Genomic DNA, 25293 nt, shown 5'->3' on the forward strand with positions numbered 1-25293 from the left:
CGTAGAAGAGAGAGGGTTATTCAGCAGATTCCACAAGTTACCCATTAATTAAACCACTACATAAAACATTATACATAACCCATCATACATACACTTCCCTCAATCGTGCATATACATACCTATACCTACTGGGTTGCCTACACACACAAACACACACACGCAACAACAACAACAACAACAACAGCAACAACGACGACGAAACATTTCAACAATCCTCACAGCATATTAATTTTCTTCACTCATCACCACCACCACCACCACCACCACCTCCCACCGGCCTCCCCACCTTCACCCCCCACATCTATAAACCCACTAAGCACGTGCTCGCTCATATACACATTCATACATTTGGGTCACACTACAATAAAAAGAAACCCCCATCATTGTTTAACCTGCCTCAACTATTCCGGCCTCCCCCCACCCCCCACCCCTCCCCCCTCCCTCCTCCTTCACCCCTCCCCCCCTTCGCCTAGATAACGACGGAGGAGCAGAGGGCATGCGGTGGGCGAATCTAGGGCGTGGGCGTGTGTTCCCGCCCACACCGGAAGGGCGTCTCCTGCCAGCGTGGGTGGGTGGGGGTCCGGAGGAGATGTGGGAGGGGGGAAGGAAAGGAGGAAGGCTGGCTGGGAGGGAGGGAGGGAAAGGGGGGCAGGATGATCTGAAGTCGTTGTATACAATCTCTCTCTGTGTCCGTCTCTCTGTGTCTCTGTCTCTTCTCTAATCTCTCTCTCTCTCTCTCTCTCTCTCTCTCTCTCTCTCTTTTATTTTCGTCTCTTCTCTTCTCAACTCTTTTCTTTTCTCTTTTCTCTTTTATTCTATTTTCCATTATTTTATTTTATTTTATTCCCTTTTCTCTCTCTCTCTCTCTCTCTCTCTCTCTCTCTCTCTCTCTCTCTCTCTCTCTCTCTCTCTCTCTCTCTCTCTCTCTCTCTCTCTCTCTCTCTCTCTCTCTCTCTCTCTCTCTCTCTCTCTCTCTCTCTCTCTCTCGCCATCACCCATCGTCTTTGTTCACCCGCCGAGCCGTTCGTAATGAATCCCGTGAACGGAGATGATCGAGATCCGGGGCGGAGGAAGCGGCGACTCTCCTGGAAGTTTTATCACAATGGAGGAAAATGGAAGGGGTGAGGAAATGAAGAAGGGGGAGGGAGGGAGAGGAAGAGAAGGAGGGAGTGACACTTGGAGGGAGGGAGAAAAGGAGTTACAAGAGGGAGTTGAACTTTGAGGAGCGGGAAGGAAATAAGAAGGGAGTAAGTGGGAGGGAAAAATGAAGTGAAAAAGGGATAGGAGGGAGAGAGGAAACGAAGAAAGGGATGGGAGGAGAGGAAGGAGAGATAATAGAAGTGAGAATAGAGGATATGGGAGGGAGGAAAGGAAGAAAAGGCTGGGAGGGAGGGAGAAACGAACTGAGAAGGAGGATAGGAAGGAGAGAGGAAAGGAAGAAGACGAGAGGAAGGAATGAGAAAGGGACAAGAGGGCGGGAGGAAAGAAATGACGAAAGGTGGGAGGGAGAAAGGAAAGAAGTGAGAAAAAGGATATAAGGGCGAGAGGAGAGGAGTGAGGAAGGGTGGAAGGGAGGGAACGAGGAATGAATGGTCGAGAGGAAGGAGAGAGAGTCAGAGGAAGAGGCAGGAACGTTAGGAGGGCGTCAAGAAGGGCCTGTAAAGTGACATGCATACACGGATCCTTTGGTTGTCATTCTCTCCTCCTGCCTCGCCCTCTGTCCTCACACCTGCCGCACCGCTGTAATTAGCGATACCTCTCCCGCCCTCACCTGGATTCCTCTCACACCTGCCACGCCCCGCTCGCCACCTTCTTCCCTCCGCCTTTCTCTCCCCCACCTCCACCCCCTCCTCTCTGTTCCTCCACACACACACAAAAAAAAAAAAAATACACCTGTTCAACACACCTGGCGTATACCTTTAACTAAGGAACCTCCACGACAAGGCACATTTATGTAATACTAAAGGCGGCGAGTTTTTTTTTTTTTCTTACACACACACACACACTCACACTCTCACACACTCACACACACACACACACACACACTCTCTCTCTCTCTCTCTCTCTCTCTCTCTCTCTCTCTCTCTCTCTCGTTCGGTAGCTCACACACATCCACGGAAAAAAAACGGAGAGTGTGTGTGTGTGTGTGTGTGTGTGTGTGTGTGTGTGTGTGTGTGTGTGTGTGTGTGTGTGTGTGTGTGTGGAATGAACTCGTCTTTTTCTTTCCCTCTTTCTTTCTTTTTGGTCCTGTTAGGTATGTTAGATTTACAGTTTCCTCTCCCAAACACTGATGGATGGAGAGAAGGGGGGGAGGAGCGGGTGAGGAGGAGAGGGAGGAGAGAGCGGGTGTGAGGGAGAGGGAGGGAGAGAAGATGAGAGACGGAGGAGGAGGAGGAGGAGGAGGAAGCAATGATGGGGAAGAAGAAAGAAGTTGGTAAACCTCTTCTGGTAACTGTATCTTAGTTTCGTGGAGAGAGAAAGAGAGAAGTAACGAAAGAAAGGACCCGAGAAAACAAGCAAGCAAGAAAGAGAAAAAGAGTGAGACAAAGATCAGAGAAGATGAAGTATAGAATAAAAGAAAAAAAATAAGAAATAGGAAAAAAAGAAAAAAATGATGGAAAGATCGGAACGGAGAGCGGAAAATAAATGAGTGACAAGGAAAGTTTCGTGACAACATTATGACACGCGTTGGGTTGAGTTTCTCCTCCCTCACTGTACTCTCACCACGCCACAGCCTCACCTCACCCCGTCACTGCTCCGTCACCCCGTATACTCACCATTACGACCCCTCCGTCACACTCCCACGGATCACTCTCCCTACACCCTCATCACGCACACCACACTCCGTCACCCGTGCTGGCCCTTTCACCATACTCCCTAGACCCTGTCCATACTTTCTACTCCATTACTGTACTCTCGTAGTTTCACCATACACGCCACCATACACATTAGGTTCCATATTCACAGACATTTCGGGGCTTACACATCGACTTTTGATCAGGCTTTCGATGTGATTGTTATGGGATATTTCTGTGGGTAGTTTTACGAGCCTAGTGATGGTCTGACAAGGCTTCTACACTATGGAGGTGAAAAATACTTATCCGAACCAGACTAATCTTCTTTGTGGCCTTTGAAAATGTTTGTTTTGAGAGGAGAAAGCGTTTGAGAGCATGGGCCTTGTTTCCATATACTTTTACATTCTTTCATCAGGTTTTCATACTTTTTTCAAACTTGCATTTTCGCCTTTATACTTTTTTCTCCACGTTTTCTTCACCGTCACTCTTCAGCATGAGTCGCCACACCCTTCCAACACCTCTACAGCCTCTACAGCTTCCATACCACCGCCACAAGCCGCCTAATGACACGCAGAATCAGCGTCGCCGCAGCACACACAGTTTTCTCCGCCGCTTTCAGAGTTAATTAGCGTGTAGTTACTTTGTCATCATAATCATTTACCTCATTTGATACTCTTCTCATTTTTTGCGGGCGAGGGGAGTGTTTTGTCCTAGAGATGGCGCTTTTCAGAAGGTGAATAGCTCCTTTAACCTTCCTCTCATAGCGCAAAAAAACTAGACAACACACCTGGCCGGGGAAATTACCTTTACCTGAGCGAACACCTGGCTGGCTGGCTGGTTGGCTGGCCTTTCGAGGTTTAAAGGGAGGGAGAGAAGGAGGGAGAGAAGGAAGGCGACGCATAATGATGAAGTCCATAAAACAAGCGCGGAGAGAGAGGGCGAAAAAAACAACTTACTGATATTGCATTCTATTCGAACCACAGAACCAGACCAGACGAGCTGAAAACATAACAAAAAAAAAAGAATAAAAAGAAAGAAAGAAAACCCCATGCAGGAAATGAAAGTGATGATAACCATGTAGTTAAGCACTGAAGGGAGAAAAATTAGCGATGAGATCAAATAAGAAACACTGAAGGATGAGGAAGGAAAAAGTGAAGAAAAAGTGACCAGTCGATCGGGTTAAAAATTTCTCGAGAACAATGAAGCCGTAAGCGGACGAAGACATGCGGACAATTAAGTGAAAGAAAAAGAGCAAAAAAAGTTAACAGCGAATAATAAAGAGAACACACACACACACACACACACACACACACACACACACACACACACACACACACACACACACACACACACACACACACACACACGCTAGCCGCAAAACAGATAGATAATTTAAATACCTCACTGGCAACAAATTAATTATAACACATTGCACAAGTCGAACTACAACGAAATAACTACACAATGATAATCCAATATACGTAAAACACACTTCTATTCATTGTAATTCAAGAACAGATTTTTCTTACGGCGAAATAAATCCAAAAATCACATCCAAAGCTAATCATACAATCGCAAAACATCGTGAAGAACCTAACATACACACACGTACACACAATAACACACACTCACATACACACACGTACACACAATAACACACACACACACACACTCAAAACACTGTGATGTTTCTACTAAGAACCCAGCAACTGCAGCACCTGACGCTCTGTGTTGGTGACGTCACGTGGAGTAGGAGGGGTGAAGGGAGGCGAAGGGGTGGAGGGCTAAGGAGCGACTGGAGGTGTGCATGGTGGTCACCCGGGGAAATAGAACACAAAATAACCTGGCTGGCAATCACGGCGCTCAGACGGGAGATGGGAAACTGAAGATGTGAGGGATGCCCAGAACTATGAAATGAGGGAGGAGGACGCGGACGAGGAGGAGAGAAAGAGGGAAAAGGTAAGAGTTAAAGGAATACGAAGACGAGCTGAAGGTGTGAGGGAGGCCAAGAACTGCAAACTGAAGAGGAGGAGGATGACGAGGACGAGGAGGAGGGTATAATCTAGATGAGAACGAGAACGAGAAAGGAAAGAACCTAGCTTGGAAGAGAAGGAGGAAGCGGAGGAATGAAAAAGATAGATGATGACGAAGACGAGGAAGGAAAGAACCAAAAGGAAAATGAGAAGTTGTAGGCGGAAGAGGAGAAGAGAAATGAGGAGGGCGAGAATGAAGAGGGGAAGAAAATATAGGAGAGGGAGAAGCTGTAGGCGGAAGAGAAGAAGAGAATAAGAGAAATGAGGAGGACGAGAATGAAGAGGGGGAAAAACCTAGAGGAAAAAGAGAGACTGGAGGAGGAGGAGGAGGTGTAGGAGGAGGCGAGGAGACAGGACAGCGGGGGAGGCAGGCGCGGCGTGAGGCAGGCAGGCATGACAATAACAGCCTGAAGGACGCGGTGTTGGCGGCAGGCGACACGCACGACCGACCCGACCAGGATTATCTCCATCCACTCTCCATCCACTCCCCGCCGCCACCGCCGCTCCTTCTCCACATGCACCTCCACAACATCCACATTCACTATCTCCACATCTCCGCTGACTCCATATCTGTGTTTCTTCTTCTTTGCTTCCCTTCCACCTCCTCCACCTCCTCCACCATCTCTTCCTCCACAGTTTTTACCTTTATCTTTGCTCCACCTCACCACATCCTCCACATCTACCCGTCATCCACTTCCTGCCCCTCCCTGCCACACTTTAACCAACCTGCATCTCCACCATATCTTTATCCACTTAATGAATCTCTTCCACTGCTGTTCCACCCGCGTCCACTATACCACCTTACCGTACTCAGTTTCACCTCCAAAATGATTCTTCCACCCTCACAAGCTTCACCACCAGCACAACCACCACATGCTCCCCTCCACTCCACTTCACCAATACAACATCCACCATGTCCCTCCGAAGTCCACCACCACTGCATCCACTCAACCCTTACCATTCCCTATACATCATTTCCCTTTCCCCTAGACAGTCCATCCTATCTATACAACTCCACGTTATTGTTTTATGACCTCCACAATCCTTCCCTGCATACGACGTGAAGTCATGCGTTCTCCACTCACTCCACCCGGATATCAAAAAGCCACCACCTCCTCCACTCGATTCCATGGACACACACACACACACACACACACACACACACACACACACACACACACACACACACGTAGATCAGGTAGTGTCTTGATTCTGACAGTACAAAGACACGCCTCGCCGCCACAGAGGGAGAGTGGGATGGTTGGAGGCGGTGATTACGGGGGGACTGAATGGGAAGGGGGCGGAGGAGATAAACGGGAGAGAAGGTCGATCATGGGGACGATTTCCAGGGGGGAGGATGGAGGGAGACAGACAGGGAAGGAGGGAGAGAAAGGGAGGATAGACTGTGTCGCTAATGAAGCCGTAAGAGACACCGATAACTAGCTCTCTATCTCTCTGTCTCTCTCTCTCGCTCTCTTTCTCTATTCGATCCCGGGTGAAGGTACTCTAGTTGAACCCGCAGCAGAAGGAGAGGAAGGGAGTGGAGAGGCGAGGAAGAGGAGGGGAAGAGGAAGAGGAGATAAGGGGAAGGGGGAGTCGTAGCAGCACACACACACACACACACACACACACACACACACACACACAAGGGGACTAGACCGTGACCGCTGCTGCCAGATCACTCCAAGTTTCCTTTACCCCCTCCCCCCTCCTTCCCCCTCTTTCCTTCGACGATCACATCAACACACACACACACACACACACACACACACACACACACACACACCTAGAGGCCTGCGAAGGAAGCTGGCGGGGGGGTGAGAGGAGAAGGTGTATAGGAATCACTCTTGCATTATGCGTCGGGGGTGTTGGGCCGATGGAAGGAGGTGTAGGGTGTCATAAGGCGAGCGTGGGAGGCAGCGGAGGTGTGAGAGGGGTGAGGGCAGGTGTAGAGGATGGGGGTGTGTTAGGGGGGGCGGGGGGGGGGGGGGGGACTCTATTACGGATGGCACGACAATTGCATCATTAACTGTTCTCTATTTTCCTCCTCCTGTCGTTCTTATTTTCACGCCTTGCCCTGTTCTTCCTTTTCCTCCTCTCCCCTTTTCTTCATCTTGGTCTGCATTCCTTTTATCGGCAATAATAATCCTTCATAAGCAACATAACAATCCCTCATTCCATCTCATCACGTCATCTGGCATCGCTCCCTCTCATTCTCGTCATCGTCATCGCCAGTTCCATTCATCCACACCTCCGCCACAATGACCACGGGGCGGGAGCGAGAGGAGGAGGAGGCGGAGGGGGAGGAGGAGAGGAATAGCGGTGGTGGTGGTGGTGGTGGTGGTGACGGCAGCGCTGGTGGCATGAGGAGGGTGGGGGAGAGAGGATCGAGAGGTTGTGAGGCACGTACGTATCTTGGTAAAAACGTCCCAGTTGCGTTGCCTCCCTCACGCCGGGCAAAAACAGCGCGCAGTCTCCCTCCAGTAAAAGATCATAGAAGTGTCCAGGCTCCTCCCGGCATCAGGACCGCCAGGCAAACGTCCATATTCTTTAACCCCCCATTATTAGACTATTTTCCAAGGGCCCAGAGAGGATTAACACTGTTCTCTTGGGTGGCTTTCCCGTTTGTGGTGCAGAAGTCGGGTGCAACCAAGATCTGGGTACAACCATGGTGGTAGAATTGGTGGAGTCGACATCAGCCCAGTTAAGTGAATCCTCCCGAGCTGTCATTTTTACGGCCAGGTGTCAGGTGTTGTCAGGTCAGGCTCCCTCTTACTGGGCTCGGCCAGGCTCGCCCACCCCCATCTTTTGGCAGTAAATTTGACAGTTCGTCGGCTTCACCTCAATGAATGGGATTAGTGGGCAGTGTCGACTCCACCAATCCTACCTCCATGGGTACAACTATTATTAAATTCACAAAACAGTCTATTATAATCCGTGAAACTTCTACGAGAGGCTTTTCAAACAGACGTAGTACTTGTGGCGCCGATATTTTAAGAATGCGGACCACAAGCTATTAAAGGTGAGCGTTCATTTAAAAACGTGAAGGAGCGCGAGGAGAGCTGGTGATTCCACGGTAAAGAAAGAGACGCTGGGAGAGCTTTCAATCATGCGTCCTGCCTTGCCGCCGTGGACTCATAATGGTGGTGCGTCAGTCGTGTTGGGAAGTCGTGTCGCGTCCGAGAGCAATGATATCACGGGAGTAGAAAGAGAAAATGTCAGACAGGTCGTTATTACGGGCTGTGATTCATGCGAGGAGACATTACAACACGTCCGAGTTTCCACCCCAATCCCATAAAACCTAAGAAAAAATAAATAAATAAAGGAAAAAACACGCAAAACCAATCATGCCAATCCAAACCAAAATCACTAACCAACTCAAATCAATATTACTCCAAAATGTGTTATTCCTCCACTTTCCATTCACACACACAATATATGAATAAAACTTATAACTGAGTAATTTGATACCAAGAACCACCATGAACCACTCTCCAGCTAAATGAGGTCAAGCTACAGGAGAGGTGTGTTATGTTGTGCTGTGTTGTGTGGCCGTGCATAGGCTGTCCGGCGCTCCACGGTTCTCTCTTACCTGCCTTGTCTCTTCCTGTCAGGTCACTCGGCGGGAGCATGTGACGAAGGTATAGTTATGATTCAGCGTCCTGTTAACACTAACTCGGGGTGCCTGCCTGGCCTGTGATGGTACTACTGCTTTACTAACGGGGTGGGGGCGGGGGTGGAGGGGGGAGTGGAGAGAGAGAGAGAGAGAGAGAGAGAGAGAGAGAGAGAGAGAGAGAGAGAGAGAGAGAGAGAGAGAGAGAGAGAGAGAGAGAGAGAGAGAGAGAGAGAGAGAGAGAGAGAGAGAGTGTGTGTGTGTGTGTGTGTGTGTGTGTGTGTGTGTGTGTGTGTTGCCATATGAAAGGACAATGGGAAAACAGCACGAACCAAAAAAAGAGTTGACCCGCTCCTGTAGAGAAGAACAAAGTGCATACTAACAATAACAACAATAACAAAAAAAATAACAACTTATACTGCCCTTTAATTAACGACTTTCAGAGGATAAAGATAACGGACAACTGTATGGGAGGTGATGAGGCCAAGGAACACACACACACACACACACACACACACACACACACACACACACACACACACATACACACACACACACATTAGACAATAAACACACAGCACAAAACACGGACGGAAGGAGTGAAACAGCAAAACAGAGAGACACACAGACACACACACACAGACAGACAGACAGACAGACGGCCAAGAGAAAACCCAGAACTGAAAGAAAAGTTGCGTGAGTCATCCATCCTTGCGGAAGCTGTTGCCTCTACTCTTTCATCTCCCTCCCCGCCCCTCCCTTTCCTTCCTTTCTCCTTTCTCCGCCAGTCCCTTCCGCTTCCCTTATGTCTTTCTGTCCCCCTACCTTAATTCTCTTCACTACTCCTCCCCCTTACTCCTCCTCCCCTTCCCTTCTCCTCTCTCTCTCGCCCCCGTCAAGACAATCATTTGGGTCACGACAACGAATACTGTTCTTTACGCCTCCCCTCGCCAGGTGTCTGTTGATTGAGATGCCCCAGGACAGGTAAGGCAACAGTACAGGTGGAGGCCAAGACCTAGTGGCAAAATCAAGTCTCTAGGAAAAGTTCTTGTTACGTGAAAAGGATGTTGAGAACTCTTTATAACTGCTTTAGGTCTTGGTAATCGATTTGTGTTACTTAGGAATAATATGTAGCGTTATCATTGTTATCAGTGTCATAAAAAGCTTAGAGTAAAAGTAATCAGTATTTAGTTTGAGAGGAATCGATGAGTAGAATTGTGTCTTTTGAGTTTAAAGCCTCGAATCAAGGGACTGATGTGCTCATTGAAGTTTATGTCTGCATAGCGGAGACAAGTCGAGCTAGAGAACCGGGTCACCGTCTTGAAAACGTCGCGTCATGTAAAAAAAAATATAGAAAACAGATCGTCGTATCAAGGTAAAAATACGAAAAAAAGAATTAGATGCAGTACTTCCTCTGCTCACTACCACCACATCACCACCACAACCACCACCACGACCATCACCACGACCACCACCACGACCATCTCCACGACCACAACCCAAAACAACCTCCACTGCAATCACACCCACCGCATCCACCACTATTGCGCCTACTAACCCCACCACCACCCCTAACCACCACAATCACCATCCTCATCACAACCACCACCACCACCACCACCACCACCCACAACATCACTACAATCTCCCCCGTCACATCCACCCCATTCCCGCTACCAACCCAACCCCCACCCCCACCATTACCACCACCACCACCATCACCACCACAACGAATAAGCAGAGCAGTGGCACACCTTTCTCATCACCAATCCAACACCAGTGACACACGTGACACACTACTCCGGCGTTCTCTTCAACACCTTCAACAGTAACACCCCGTAATTAGTGGCATCAGATCCCACAGGTGTGTCGAATGTGGTGTTGGATTCTACTTGTCTCCTCGCTGTCGCCACCCACATAGCACGAGTGTAACTAGAGATAGAGTGTTCGATGCTTTGTGTGTGTGTGTGTGTGTGTGTGTGTGTGTGTGTGTGTGTGTGTGTGTGTGTGTGTGTGTGTGTGTGTGTGTGTGTGTGTGTGTGTTCTCTGCCTCCTCCGCCTCTTACTCCTTCCTCCTCCATCTTCCTTCCTTTGTCTTGTCTCCCTTTTTTTTCATCTTCAGCTTCCTGCTCTCACATTTTTCACTCCCTCCTCCCTGTGATGACACACACACACACACACACACACACACACACACACACACACACACACACACACACACACACACATACACACGCACACGCACACACACAGTACATATTCATTTTTTTTCCTTTATGAGACATGAACTACAACGTGTGATTTAGATATGAAGAAATCTCTCTCTCTCTCTCTCTCTCTCTCTCTCTCTCTCTCTCTCTCTCTCTCTCTCTCTCTCTCTCTCTCTCTCTCTCTCTGACAAGCCTTTTTTTCACGTTTTTACACTGTCTCATCTAAACGAACATGACGCTAACACTTTTTTTCTCCCATGCATGTGTGGCCACGAGCACTTTCTCCCTTCTTCGTCTCCGCTTCCTTTCCTTTCCTCCCTCCCTCATTTTCCTTCCTCCTCGCCCCGGTCAGCCTTGTATATTTAATGGACGGCAGTAAGAAGACGAGAGGCAGGAGCACAAAACTATATAGCTGAAGGGAGGAGCAGAAGGCCATCTCGTGAGTAAGGGATGAACTAGAGGTGTCACTTCGGCTGCAAACTGAGGTGGAGGTTTGCCTTGAGGAGCGCCGGTGTGGGGGCCCTGTCGTGTTGTCCTGGCGGGAGGTTGACAGGGAGCAGTGTGCCGCGGTGGTTAGAGAGGTAGAGAGGGAGAGAGAGGGAAAAAAAAAGTTTGCATTCCACGTCAGCCTAGTTGGTTGCGCGAGGGAACACTGCATTCTCTTTCTCTCTCTGTCTCTGTCTCTGTCTCAAGATATGATTGACGTAACAGGGAGATGCGAAGGCGCTTCCTCATCCTGAAAACGAGATGCTGGGAGGGGGAAGGAGGAAGGAGAAAGGAGGAAGAACAGCAGAACAGGACGAGGAGGAGGAGCAGTGGGCGAGACGAGGGGGAGAGGGGAAAGGAGGAAGGAGAAGGGAGGAAGAACAGCAGAACAGGACGAGGAGGAAGAGCAGTGAGCGAGACGAGGGGGAGAGGGGAAAGGAGGAAGGAGAAGGGAGGAAGAACAGCAGAACAGGACGAGGAGGAGGAGCAGTGGGCGAGACGAGGGGGAGAGGGGAAAGGAGGAAGGAGAAGGGAGGAAGAACAGCAGAACAGGACGAGGAGGAGGAGCAGTGGGCGAGACGAAGGGGAGAGGGGAAAGGAGGAAGGAGAAAGGAGGAAGAACAGCAGAACAGGACGAGGAGGAGGAGCAGTGGGCGAGACGAGTGGTAGAGGGGAAAGAGAGTGAATGCGAAGTGGCGTGTGAGAGCATCTAGGAAGGAAGAAAGGACTAGGTGGAGGCGAAGCAAGCAAGGTTGAGGGGTGGGTGGGGGTGGGGGGGGGTCTGAGGTGAAAATAAAGAGACTGCTGAGTAGGAAGAGTAGCAAAGAGGTGGAAGAGAAGCTGAGGAGAAAGAGGAGAAGGAGGAGGAGGAGGAGGGGAAGATCGGGCAGCGCATGGCAAGGTTAAAGGGCGTTTGCCTCCCCCCAACGATCGTGACTTCTCAAAACACTTCTAGACCTGCCATAAAATTAGCTGGGTAGTTTACGACGAGCAGAGGCAAATGTGGTTATGGCGGTAGCGCTGGTGGTGGTGGTGGTGGTGGTGGAGGTGTTGGTGTTGGTGTTGGAGGTGGTAGGGTGATGGGGATGATGTGAATGGTGGTGATACAGGGAGATGTGATAAGTGATGCTGTGGATGGCGATGGTGGTGGTGGTGGTGATGGAGAAGGTGGTGGTGGAGGCTGAGATGCAGGCGGGCAGGGAGGGTGGAGGCAGGGATACAGGAGGGGGGGGCACGAGTTATCTCCTCCCACACACTTTTCCTCTTTATCTTAACTCGTCATCTATGCAGATAGGAAGACATCTTTCAGCCCGGGCCGGGGATGAGGAAGGGAAGTTTTGTTGAGTTTCCATGTTATCTCTCTCTCCCTTTCTCTATCCCTATCTCTATCTATCGATCAATCCATCAGTCTATCTATCTTACCGCTATGATTGTTCTGATCCTGTACCTTTATGCTGGAGGAGTTTGAATACGGATAAAGAGGATGGGCAAAAAGATGCATGCCTGGAGGATATATGAGGAGGAGGAAAAGGTGAGGGGGTGCACAAAACGCTGGGAAGCGAGGCTGCAGGAGGACTTGACCCGCTGGTAATATTGAGTGTGGAGGAGAGGCGAGCTTTCTCTCTCTCCGCTAGTCTCTTGCCCTCCAAACCTTGTGAGACGGCAAATGTTTCACCCCATCCTCGTCGCCGCACTCCTCCTCTCTTTCTCTCCCACCAGCTCCACCTCCTCCTCTCTTTCTCCTCCTCTGCCACCACCACCACCTCTCGTGCCCCGCCCCAGGCCCAGGGTGTGGCCGCCGGTGGCCCTCCTCTCCTCCCCGATGAACCAGTAGTGAGACATGATCTGGACACTAAAACCCACAAAAACAAAATCCACTCCTCTCCCGCTTTCCGATGAAGGTCACTCTCGCAAGACACGCGTCGCCCGCACTTTTTCTTTGCTGATTTTTCTGCAACGTAAATTTACTCTTTCTATGTTATGAACACTATTTCGGTGAGAATTTTCCAGCAGTTTTAGATAAGAGAAAATGTTTTGTGTGGTCGCGTGTATGTGTGTGTGTGTGTGTGTGTGTGTGTGTGTGTGTTAGAGAGAGAGAGAGAGAGAGAGAGAGAGAGAGAGAGAGAGAGAGAGAGAGAGAGAGAGAGAGAGAGAGAGAGAAAATACAATGTGTGTGGCTCCCAAACCGACCCGCTTAACAATTATCGGCGGGTTCTTTACTCAAATTTACACACTCGTTCCAATTAAGGATCTGAAAAGGGAGCGACGGAAACACCTATAATCAAAACATGTAAAGCAAGTCGAAACACTGACTTTATACAAATGGCAACACAAAAAAACGCAACGCAAAAAACACCACGGCATGCATTTATGGATGAACGCGGATTACCAACTGTTTAATTTCCACGGTGGCTGTAAATCAATATGGTGGTCCTTTTTATTACACGCTTCGGGGTCTTTTCTTCTTCTCCTTCCCGCCCTGCCCTGCCCCTACATCCTCCCCGCGGTGCCCAGAACACACACATACACACACACACACACATACACATACACGGAGCACCAAATGACAGTGTTCAGAGGCGCCCTTGTTCTCCTTCTCCTTCCGTGCAAGTACAATTTTTGCGTTAAGCCGTGTCGATAATTTGACTGTGCTTTCTCTCTCTTGCTCTCGCTCTCGCTCCCTCTCCCTCTCCCTCTCCCTCTCTCTCTCTCTCGACAATAAACATACATTATCAAATAGAAGCATCCCAAAGGCCGTTCACTTGTGCCACCTACATCGTCCAGACAGGCATTCCTCCTCCTCCTCCTCCTCCTCCTCCTCCTCCTCCAAACACCACTTCATCCTCTATTTTTTCTTCTGGTGCTCCGGTTTTTATCTACTTTTCCTCTTCCTCCTCCTCCTTCTCTTCTCTCTCTCCCTCGTCGCCCCGCCTTTCAGTAACTCAGATGTTAGTGCCATTCTTAATACTTAGCCCTTATCAGTCCCTTATCGCGAGGCCGAGGTAAAAAGGCAGCGGGGGTTTAGGTGGCCAGATTACATTCATTAGAAGTCCGCGTTTATCTGCGCCGTGGATCTGAAGACATTAGACTAAACTTAGATTCCACTTTAACCCCGATTCCCTCCCTCCTCTGGCTGCCTCCATGGTTAGTTAGTTGCCCGGATGGTTGTCTGGGTGGCTGGCAGCGTGGATGGCTACTTGAATAAATCTACCTCGTTAAAGAGAGCGAAGGTTTTGGTTCCGGTTAATTTTGAGTCCGATCCCGGGCGATGAAAACGAATGCTCCTGCTGTTGTTGCCTCTCTGATTTATAAAGACTATGGCGGCTCCAGTGTTTATCGTTTTTGTTTTTTTGCACTTATATTTTTTTTGTGTGTGTTTGTGTTGTTTGGGTTCTAATCGTACACTCTTTATTACTTCTCGTTTTAAGGTCAAGCTCTCACTGGCTCCATGGTGTGTGTGTTGTGGGGTTTGCCATCCTGAACACACACACACACACACACACACACACACACACACACACACACACACACACACAGGCGATGATTCCTTTCTCGGTTTTTATGTCTGGCAAATAAAAAAAAATAATCCCTATAAAGTCGATGATACCAAATAAGACTGTTGAGAGGCTATCACTCCTCCTCCTCCTCCTCCTCCTCCTTCTCCTCCTCCTCCTCCTCTTCTATTGCACAAACTTAGCTTTACAACCCCGCTGAACTTCTCAATCAGGCGTGGGATTACAGGCATTCGGCGGCGGTCGGGGCAAAACAAAAGGCGAGCGATGCGATCAGGATAAAGGAGAGGCGGGGACGATGTGTGGCGGGAAGGAGAGAGGGAGAGAGGGAGAGAGTGGGAGAGAGTGTGGGGGAGTAATATAGGAGATAGAAAGCAAAGAATGTGAAGAGAAGGGTAATAGAGAGACAGAAGTGGAGAGAACAAGGAAAGTAGCTGTGGGAGTCTTATGAGGAAGAGACCGGAGAATGAAAATAATAGATAATAGAGAAAGAATTGGGTAGAAGAAGTGAAGTAATTGTGTCAGACGTAGGAGAAAGAAAACAAGAGGATGAGAAGATTAGAGAGAAAGGAATGGGGAAAAAAAGAAAGCAGTGTGGTGGTCGTAGGGAAAGGGAAGAAAGTAAGCAGGATAAAGATGATGGAAGTAAGTTAGTTAAAAAGATAAAGAAAGCCGGAGACAAGGAATGAGAGGCGGAAGGAAAAGGAGAGTAGAGAGAGTTGAAAATATTGGAAAAAAACAAGAGGAGGTATGGAGGAAAGGTGGGAATGGTGGGAGGAAAACAGGGAGAAAAAAATGGATGAGAGAAAATGGAAACACAAAAAAGAGAGAAAGTGGAAGCAAAAAATGAAACTACAAAACGAAGGAAACAAAACACAGCCACGTAAAAAAAAAATAAAGGTTGAGAAGAGGAAGATAACAGAATAAGAAAACTGAAAGGAAGTTAATACGAAAGAGAAAACAAAGAAGAGAAAAGAAAACTGCAACTCAATACAATATTCAAACATTTATAAGCTTTCACAAGTCCACATAAGTCACATCAGGATGGTCTATTAAATATATACTCTCTCTCTCTCTCTCTCTCTCTCTCTCTCTCTCTCTCTCTCTCTCTCTCTCTCTCTCTCTCTCTCTCTCTCACACATTTTCTTTTGGTTCTAATTCACTCGTATTTGTTCTTACTCTTTTCTATATTCATTTTCGTTGTTTATTCGCCTACTCCTTCATCCGTTATTTTTTTTTTCATTCTTTTATCTGCATATCTATTATTACTTTCGCATCCTGGTCGTGATAAGAAGCGAATTATAAAGAGCTGAACAGTGTGTGTCTTTATGAAGCCGATGAGGAGTGTGCATTGGAGGAGGAGGAGGAGGAGGAGGAGGAAAAGGAGATGTTGACGGAGTAAGAGGAAGAGGAGGATATGTTGATGACTGAAGAGGAGGAGGAAGAGAAACAGGAAAAAAAGAAGAGGAAGAGGAAGAGGAAGAGCAAGAGATATAGCTGGAAAGAAACGGGAAGAAGAGGAGGAGGAGGAGAAAATAAATGAGATAAAGAAAAGGAAGAGAAAGCAAAAGAAGGGAACAGTGGGGAGCAAAAGGAAAAGGAGGAGTCAAAGGAGGCAAAGTAGCAGTTGATGGAGTTGTTGCTTATTTGCCAAGTGCACAAGCGGCCGAGACTTTCCTTTGCGGGTACGGTGGCAGCAGCGGCGGACAATGTGAAGAAGAAGCATCGTCAAAGGAAGATGCTATTCACGTCCGCTAACAGGCAAGACAAGACAAGCTGGAAGCACTACCGCGAGGCCCCGCCAGAACACGCGGCCGCCAGATAAGATTGCTCACTAAGAGAACCCAGACAAAAACGCCGAAAGACATAAAAAAAATAACGAAAAAAGAAACCAAAAGAACCTCTCGATCTCACCTTTACGGAGTCCGGTCCAAGAGCTCACAGGCAGGCGGGCGAGCGGGAGAACGAGCGGGTTTCGAACTGGGGATTAAAAAAAGAGGAAAAAATATATAAGTGTATCTTCTTACAAATTAGTTAATAAGGTATTATCCTGCGGCCACTGATGATGATAAGGCTTGTGCAGGGAGGGAGGGAAGGAGGAGGGGAGGTAGAGAGGGCGAGGAGGGTGGAGACGGGGCTGAATGAGATGGTTAAGGGACGGCGTGGGTTGGGTTGGGTTGGGGTGGGTTGAGGAGGTCTGGAGGGAGGGAGGAGAGAGGAGAGAGGTAGAGAGAGAGAGAGAGAGAGAGAGAGAGAGAGAGAGAGAGAGAGAGAGAGAGAGAGAGAGAGAGAGAGAGAGAGAGAGAGAGAGAGAGAGAGAGAGAGAGAGAGAGAGAGAGAGAGAGAGAGAATTATGCATGTGGGGGGGTTGGTCATGCACCGTGCTGGAGGGCAGACGTGTAACTTATGACAAAAAGAGGAGCACCACTTAATCCTGCCGGGCGGAATGCGTCGACGCGGACAGGAAAAAATGTAATTATAAGACAGAGGAGGAAAAATGCTAAACACAGCGTGAGGAAAATAATCAAGATTCGTCCACAGAAGAAGTAAAAAAAACGAAAAAATGAAAACACCCGAGAAATTTCAACATTGTCTCTCTCTCTCTCTCTCTCTATCTATCTATCTATCTATGTCTCTTTCCTCCCCTTCCTTCCTCCTTTCTTTCATTCGTTCCTTCTCTTCCACCTTCTTTCTTCCTTCTTAATTAACGTCATCATAACCACCAGAAGATTACGGGAGAAAGAGAGGGAAGAGAAGAGTCAAGGTTTAAATAATGAAAGGAGAGCAAGAAAGAAGAAATAGAGGAATAGGAGATGGGATGAAAACTTGATGAGAGGATGGCCTTGAGTATATAGCAAGCGAGGAAAGAAACAGAGAATGAGAAGGATGAGAAAGAGAAGAATGCAGAAGGGAAGACAAGTCCTTAGCTATCTTCTATATCATCACAGTTTATTTATTTATGTAATTGGCCGGGGCACCTTTGAAACAAGACAGGTGTGCATTTATGGTTCAAACAGTTTTTCCAGGTAAAGCTTTATATATAATACTCTAGTAAATTATTTTCTTCCTCTTTCTCCTCTTCTACCTCCTTTATTTTGGTAGTTCCTCCTTCCATCAAAGCCTTCCACTGTCCTTCCTCAAGATACCCCAGCTGGTGCCTCCTCCTCCTCTTCTTTTTCCTCTTCCTCCTTTTTTTTTTCTTTCGTCTCTTCCGTCCGACACACCCATCCTGCTATTCTTCCTCCTCCTCTACTCCTCCGTTTCTTCCTTCTCTTGCTTCATCCCTCTCTCTCCCTCTCTCTCTTTACCTAACCACACACACACACACACACACACACACACACACACACACACACACAGTTTAGGGGACGCGTGACCACACTTTCCTTTACCGTAATTGGAACTGGGCATTAATCACCCAATTCTCCATAATTAAACATTTGGTAATTATTGTTTTAACCCCGCCCGTGACCCCGCCCTCTCTTCCTCTCCTCTCCTCCACGCCCCACACAGGCTTCTTGGACCTCATTAACAGGGTGGACGAGGACTGAGGGAAAGGAGAGAGGAATGGGAGGGAGGAGAAAGATGTATATGAAAGCTTGTCCACGCGCAGGGAATAATTATACGAAGAAAGTGTTCCATCTTGAGGGTGTTAAAGGGATGACATTCGTGGATGGGATTGTTTGGTTGAGAGGGATTCGGAATGGCTGATTGTTGGGTTTTAGTATGTGTTAGTGTAGAGGGTTTTTTTTGTGTGTGTGTGTTGATGTTTACAGTCTTGAAGAAACGAGGAAGACTATAACATACCTTCAAAACACACACAAACACACAAACACTCACAAACACCCGCTACACACACACACACACACACACACACACACACGTCCTCGGTTAGCCCCAGTCAGAGCGCCTCGCCAAACACAACACAAAACACTCCCCAGGCATCACGTTTTCCTCGCCGTACATTTTCCTTTCATCGACGGCGGACTCCATTAATACTCCATGAACATTTACGGAAAGCCTCGGTCGTGTCGCATCGCCCCTCGCCCGCCGTGTGATTGTTGTGGTTTTCGCCGATTTTCACTGGCAAGGCGGCAGTTTGTGTATTCAGGCGTCGGCGGCAGAGGTAGCTGGGCCTGAGTGATCGCCTGTAATAGCCGCCAATCAGTGGGACTAATCAGAAAGGTACATCACGATAGGTGGCGGCTGCTGCACCCCGGTGAAGAGGTGAGGGGTGGGAGAGGGGGGAGTTAAGATGGAGGGGGAGATGGTAAGATGGAGAGAAGGAGGAGGAGGTAGTAAGGAGGATCAGAAGCAGGAAGAAGTGAATGAGGGGTTACTTACTTATTTCTTTCGTCATCTTTGTTTTGTTTCTAGAGTTCTTAAAACGTGCTGTGTGTCGTGAGAGGCGAGGCGGAGGGAAAGGAGAGCTAAGATGTAGGGGGATAAGGAGAAATGGAGGAAAGGAAGAGATAGTAAGGAGGCTCAGAAACAGGAAGAAGTGAAAGCATTAAGAGTCACCTATGTATGTCTTCCGTCACCTTTTCTTTTTTTTACAACAAAGGAGACAGCTTAAGGGCAAACAAAAAAAAGGAAACAATAATAAAAAAAAAAAAGCCCGCTACTCGCTGCTCCTAAAAAAAAAAAATCAAAAGAAGTTCCCGAAAGAGAGGTCAACTTCGAGAGGAGAGCTGTCCTGTTAGGTTTCTCAAAAGATAGAAGGGGAAGATGATGGGAAGAAGGAGGGAGTACGAAGGCATGAGCGGAAAAAAACGAGCCGAAAGAAGAGTCACTTTGTCCCTTTGTCGCCCCTGTTTTGTCTTTATTGCACTCTTGGCCTCACCGTCATCAACTTTTTTTTTCCTCCCCTTTTCTCTCATCTCATTTACCTTCATAATGAGTTGCAAAGTACGCCGCGGAGAAAGAATGAAAAAAAATCTGTTCCTCACTTTTTTTTCTGTAGCCCTTCCACGTCCTTTAATGGGATCACAAGAAAGACGCGGCTTTGTCTCGGCGACGGCGTGAGGCCAAACCTTTACCCGCCAGACGACAAAATCCTAAGGGCCATTTTCCCCCTTTCTTACAACCTCACAGTTCTGCTTATGCCATGACAAAACAAAACAGAGAAAAAAAAGAGGGAGGCCGGGTAAAAAGAAACTTCAATTAACACAGGAACACAACAGGAAGGGGAGGAAAAAAAGAGAGGAAAGGGCACATCTCAAGGTCTCGAGCGCTGGTCCATAGCATCAAGGGAAGGGTTGAAGGTGATATCTCCGTGACTAAAATGCTACATAGACTAACATACAGCGTGAATTTCTTATAGATAAAAAAGCAAGATTACAAACATACGTCACCATTTCCATATTGCTGGTTCATGGGCGTGAACGAAATACTGAAGATGATATTTCCCTAACGATTCTGCTCTATAGGTTTGACATACACCCTGAATCCTTTTTATATCTTGAAAAAAATAAAAAGTTATCGTCCATTTCTCTTTAAAACCATTCCTTCCTGACAACTTTAGTTTATACCCAAACACTCACACTAAAATCCTCAACACACTTAGGCTAAACCCACACACTTAAAACACACTCACAAGGACCAAGATACAAAGGCCTTTACGCCACTTCCTCCGCCGTATAGAAGCAAAGCAAACAAAAAACAAGCGAGGCACAAAAACCCGTTGATGGTCCCCGGAGCCGTGTGCCGCGGCGGTGACACCCTCAACAAAGCCCGGCCAGTGTCTGGGACGGCCCGGAGTCACGCTGGTCCTGAAGCCTTAAATTAATCCATTACCCGGCCAGCCCTCACTCAGCCTTCGCCACCACGCGCTCCTCCATTACTCTCAAAGGCCCAGGTAATATATATCCTCTCGTCCACGACAGAGTTTCCCGGGCCAAGAAAATTAATATCTGCTTGGAAATTAAACTCAAGCGGGGCCATCATTTTTCAAGCGTCCGCAGTTCGAAAATCTGCCGCCCACGAGTTGAGCGTCGGCCAGTGACTCTCTGTTTCTGGGAGAGAGGAACAGCGGGGAGCATCGCGGCCGTGTGGGAGTGGAGTAGAAAAGCCCGATACAGGGAAGACACCACGAAATGCAAAACAACACGAAACGATTAAAGAAAGGTCAACGCACAAAGGAGGTTTAAGGGATGACTCGTCGCAAAGGTGGTGCTGGAGACGTTGCCATTCTGAAGCGTGGAGGAAAAGCGAAGAATACAGGGAAAAGGAGTACAACATGGAGAGAAAGAAGAGAAAGAGAAGTATGGAAGGAGGAGGAGGAGGGGGAAGAAAAATAAGAAAAGTGGAATGTGAGTGGGAGAAAAAGGAGATAGTGGTGATGGTAGTGGAGGAGAAAATATGAAAATAGATCCAAGATAAAGAATTCACTGACACCAACATAGCCTTCAACTCCACACGCACACACACACACACACACACACACACACACACACACACACACACACACACACAGGATCATTCATAAGGTTTTTCTTTTCTCCTGGCCCGGGGAGAAAGAGAAAATATGAAGAAAGAAAGAGAAAGAATGCGAGGAAAGGAGAAAAGGGAGATCGCGAGGAAGGTGGGCGAGATAAGAACGCGAGATAGATAAAAAGGGTGAGGTTGGACTGTAGTAATCTCCCTTCTTGCAGCGGCCGGGCTTTCCTTTCCCTCCCCTCTCTGATTATCATCCTCACCTTCCCTTAGATTATCATTAACTTTCATTCATAAACTTCGCCCCATCGAGACCAATAATATGATGCTTCCCCGCCTCCAGTCAGTCAGGGGCACGCAAAAAGGGACGGTTCTTCGCGCTGAGGTCAAATAGCACACAATTACGCGCGCACCGTCAGCTTAGCGAGTTAACTGATGGATCGGCGAAGATAACAGGATTCACACGAACTTGACTGTCATCGGGTGGTAACTGGCGATGGCTTTCTCTCTCTCTCTCTCTCTCTCTCTCTCTCTCTCTCTCTCTCTCTCTCTCTCTCTCTCTCTCTCTCTCTCTCTCTCTCTCTCTCTCTCTCTCTCTCTCTCTCTCTCTCTCTCTCTAAGTGTTTGGTTCTTGGCTTTTTGCCCGCCGAGCTTGAGGTGGTGGTGGTGGTGGTGGTAGTGGTGGTGGTACTGAAAGTGGTGGTGGTGGTGGTGGTGGTGATGCTTTAACAATAAGAACGCAAAGAGAGATAGATTGTCCAAGCCGGTATTGTGTGCCTGAGGTGTGTTCTTGGGACGCTGGTGGTGGTGGTGGTGGTGGTGGTGGTGGTGGTGATGATGGTGGTGATGATGCTCTCACAATAAAGACATTGGGAAGGATGGATTGTCTCGGCCAGTTTTGCGTGCCCATGGGGAGGAGGGGAAGTGGGGAGGGCATGGGGGAGGAGGCAGCGTTGTCCCCACCCCCGGCCATGATCAAGGAACGACAGCGCTGTGGGTCTGACGGTGATAATTATGCTTTAAGGAACCACTGGCTTGTCACTACTATCGAGACAATCACATAACTGACGGCTGACTTGCAGGACTCGCGCACAGGATCAGGAAGAGGAGCAGGGGGGATGGGGAGGGGGGACGAAAGTGAAGGAGGAGGAAGAGGAGGAGGAGAAATAAATGTTCTGCCAGAGTAATATTTTCATCTTGACTGGAATAGAAAATCGTGCATCTTTACTAAGCTTACGAATACCGTTCCTCTGCCGGTTGAACTTCTTATTAATTGTAGTTAAGTTTTCTCTTTTTGTCTATTAACGTCAGACTTTTATTGACGCTTAAAGCATGTGATCATTTTTAATAACCGAGTCCCCGATAGACAAGAATATTTACCGGTCTTCCTGCATCCGCTTGTTTATCATGATTATTAGTTGTGTCTGGTTTCAGCTTTCTCAGGCCCGGGGCAGGACCTTCTCTGCCCCGAGCCGCCCCGTCGCCGTCCATCAGCAGCTACAAGTCTGCTTTCAGACTCCCGGGGGAGTACCCCCCACCCCCACATGGTCCCTCTCCCTTCCTCTTCCTCCCGTGGTAGTCAACACCGTAGAGTGCAAAACTTTTATTTACAGTCTCGTAGCTCAGAGGTTCTTATTTGAATACAGCTTGCATACTTAACCTTATCAGCACGGCTATAACAACCAGCTAATTATTGACGCAGCCAGCGATGTAATCCTGAAATATTGCTCCCTTGTGAGAGTCATACTCCTGAGTGAGGAAGCGGCAGATGGTATCGCTGCCTGCTGGTTTATAATTGTTGACTACTCACTGATGGCCTCTGGCGGCCTTGCTGGGGCACTGGGTGACCCCTGACGTTATGGATGCTTCACATTTATCTGCGGTGCGTCAGGAGGTGAGACAGGAACACAGCCTCGCGCTCCCCCTTTACATTGTTCCAAACGTTAGTTAACTGATCCATCAATGAAGACATCAAGCATTACCTCTTCTGGTCTGAGGCAGGCTTTCTATAAAGCTGGGGCTGCATCAGTGTGGTATGTAGAACGATGTCGTTGTGACTGACAGGCCTGACCGGGCCCGCGAGACACTGCGGCACGCACGTCCCCTCGCCGAAGGAAATCACTGATCCTTCCGTCAGATACGTGAATAAAGACGAGAAACCGTCCACACAAAAAACTTACTAACGACCATCTTGTTCTAACGGGACTTTCACTTGACGCCAAGATTAGCGGACTCAACCCCTTCCCCACGGAGCAGCGCTGGGCGAAGCCGCGATACCATTGCCGGCAAGACTTTACGACACCATTACGAGGGCGGACTGTCTCGGGCACACACGCCAGCGATATCAACACCCGCGCGATGGCTGGGCCGCGGCCAGTATGCTACGCCGATAATAGTGATCGGACACACCACGCCCGACTGGACCTGCACCATACCTCACCGCGGAGCACAACCTTAAAAGCTACACTCCCAGCCAGAGACTCGCTATCGCCCGATCACTATAATTTCCAATCAATGTATGGCCGCCGAGAATTCATTATGCTCGTATCGTTTACAGATATCTCCGTGGTTACGCTCGTGGCGAACTTCGTACCTCCTCATTACAGCGGGACTTTACAAGCGTATGCACCGCCGCAGCTGGGGAAGATGAATGGCTAATTTTGCGATTAATGAGGCGCTGAACAGGCTGCCGCGAGCATGGTGAGGGCACGGACGACCTGGCGTGGCGCGGAAAATTGAAGGGTTGAGATTTAAAGAGTAGATGATGTGTCCCAGAGAGGTGCCGGTTGTTGAGTCTCTCTCTCTCTCTCTCTCTCTCTCTCTCTCACACACACACACACACACACACACGAGGATCTGTCACCATGCAATCAGAGCAATGGGTGACATCAGGATCTGTCTGTGTGTCTCGTGCGCGGCCGCGGCACAACAATGGATCAGTTTATTCGGATCTAAGAATCAAAAGCTGACACGACGAAAGACTTCTCGAGGATTTATAACTGTGTATGCTATTCTCGCCGCCAAGCGATGTCTTCTGTATCACTGTCTGTATTGTCTGTATTTTCGTTGTATATCCTTGATCAGCTCTCTCTTTCTGTCTACCTGTTTGTCTAAGTTTATCTCTCAGATGAGTCACATAAATTGATCGTATTTTCTCTTTATGATAATAATGTTTTGTTATCACAATGATTACGTAACACGTATTGGATACATGGCTAATTAACTGCACCACACATAAATGATTAAGAAAACGACAAACCATATGCGGCAAAGTGGAGCGCAACTCCCGTAGACTTCTTATAATTGTGGGTGTAGTGTTAGAGGGGAGGGAGGGTGGTAGTGGGGGTAGTGGTGAGTGGCGAGTTCTTCCCGTAGAGTGTTTCGGAAGCCACCACCACCACTACACCCCTCGCTTCCTCCTCCTCCTCCTCCTCCTCCTCCTCTTCCTCCACCGTGACTCGACGACTTCCCACGCATCGCTTCACGGCTGCTTCCGATTCTGTGGAAACTGTTGGTGATTCACGAGGTGCCGATGACGAGTGAGCCATGCCAAGGCAACACTGCGAGGCCCCTGGGTGTGTCCTAGGCGAGGTGAGGGGCGTGGAGGGTGGCTGAGGGCGTGAGAGGCGGGTGCGGCCCGCCAAGGAAGGGCGGGCGTGGGTGAGGGCGGTGTGGGTGGGTCCGGACAGGTGACAGCAGGCAGCATCCGGTGTTTTGTGCGAGAAGAAACTTCCTATTTCGTCTCTCTATATATCGTTATTCTTTGTCACGCTGTCTGGCCGTTCTAAAGGCCGAGTGGGCGAGAGTGGGCCTGCACGGAGCAGCAGGGCCAACCAGGCCGGCACCCGCGACACTGCCCTGCCCGACCCTGCTCGCTGAGGGCGTATGTGGGACTCGCGGCCCTGCAGGGTTCACTGCGCCCCGGCGCCCCGCGGGATGAGCAGCGGCTCTGGCTTGCCGGAGGTCCGGGAGGCAGTCATGGGCTGTGGCCAAACCAGTGAGATGAAGATTATAGGCCAAGGAAACCCCCGTCATCATGATCATGATCATCGACATTACCGTCATCGTCGCCCTCCCCTCCTCGCTACACGTGTACAGACACACACGATGTTGCTTCATGCGACATGACTCTTACAAATCTAAACGAGAATGGCATTCAAATAAGAAATGCAGAGCGACAATAAAGTGAAAATTTAGAAAATCATAATC

General features: G+C 48.6%; 1 protein-coding gene and 1 long non-coding RNA gene across 11 annotated transcripts in view; one reads left to right on the top strand and one right to left on the bottom strand.

Annotated features, from left to right (window-relative positions):
* Positions 1-25293, bottom strand: part of LOC127006316 (uncharacterized) — a 286097-nt gene that overhangs the window by 137450 nt on the left and 123354 nt on the right. The window contains exon 4 of the long non-coding RNA XR_007759468.1: positions 16564-16629. This is a non-coding gene — a long non-coding RNA (uncharacterized LOC127006316). The remainder of the gene's footprint in view (positions 1-16563; positions 16630-25293) is intronic.
* Positions 1-25293, top strand: part of LOC127006282 (paired box protein Pax-5-like) — a 191659-nt gene that overhangs the window by 51599 nt on the left and 114767 nt on the right. For 9 of the 10 annotated variants that reach the window (XM_050876004.1, XM_050875997.1, XM_050876071.1 and 6 more), the window contains exon 3: positions 8443-8469. The exons of the other annotated variant lie outside the window; for it this stretch is intronic. In XM_050876004.1, the coding sequence (XP_050731961.1) occupies positions 8443-8469 (27 nt within the window). The remainder of the gene's footprint in view (positions 1-8442; positions 8470-25293) is intronic. 10 annotated transcript variants of the gene reach the window in all.

The sequence above is a fragment of the Eriocheir sinensis genome, chromosome 3 (assembly GCF_024679095.1).
Source record: "Eriocheir sinensis breed Jianghai 21 chromosome 3, ASM2467909v1, whole genome shotgun sequence".
Classification (NCBI taxonomy): Eukaryota; Metazoa; Arthropoda; class Malacostraca; order Decapoda; family Varunidae; genus Eriocheir; species Eriocheir sinensis.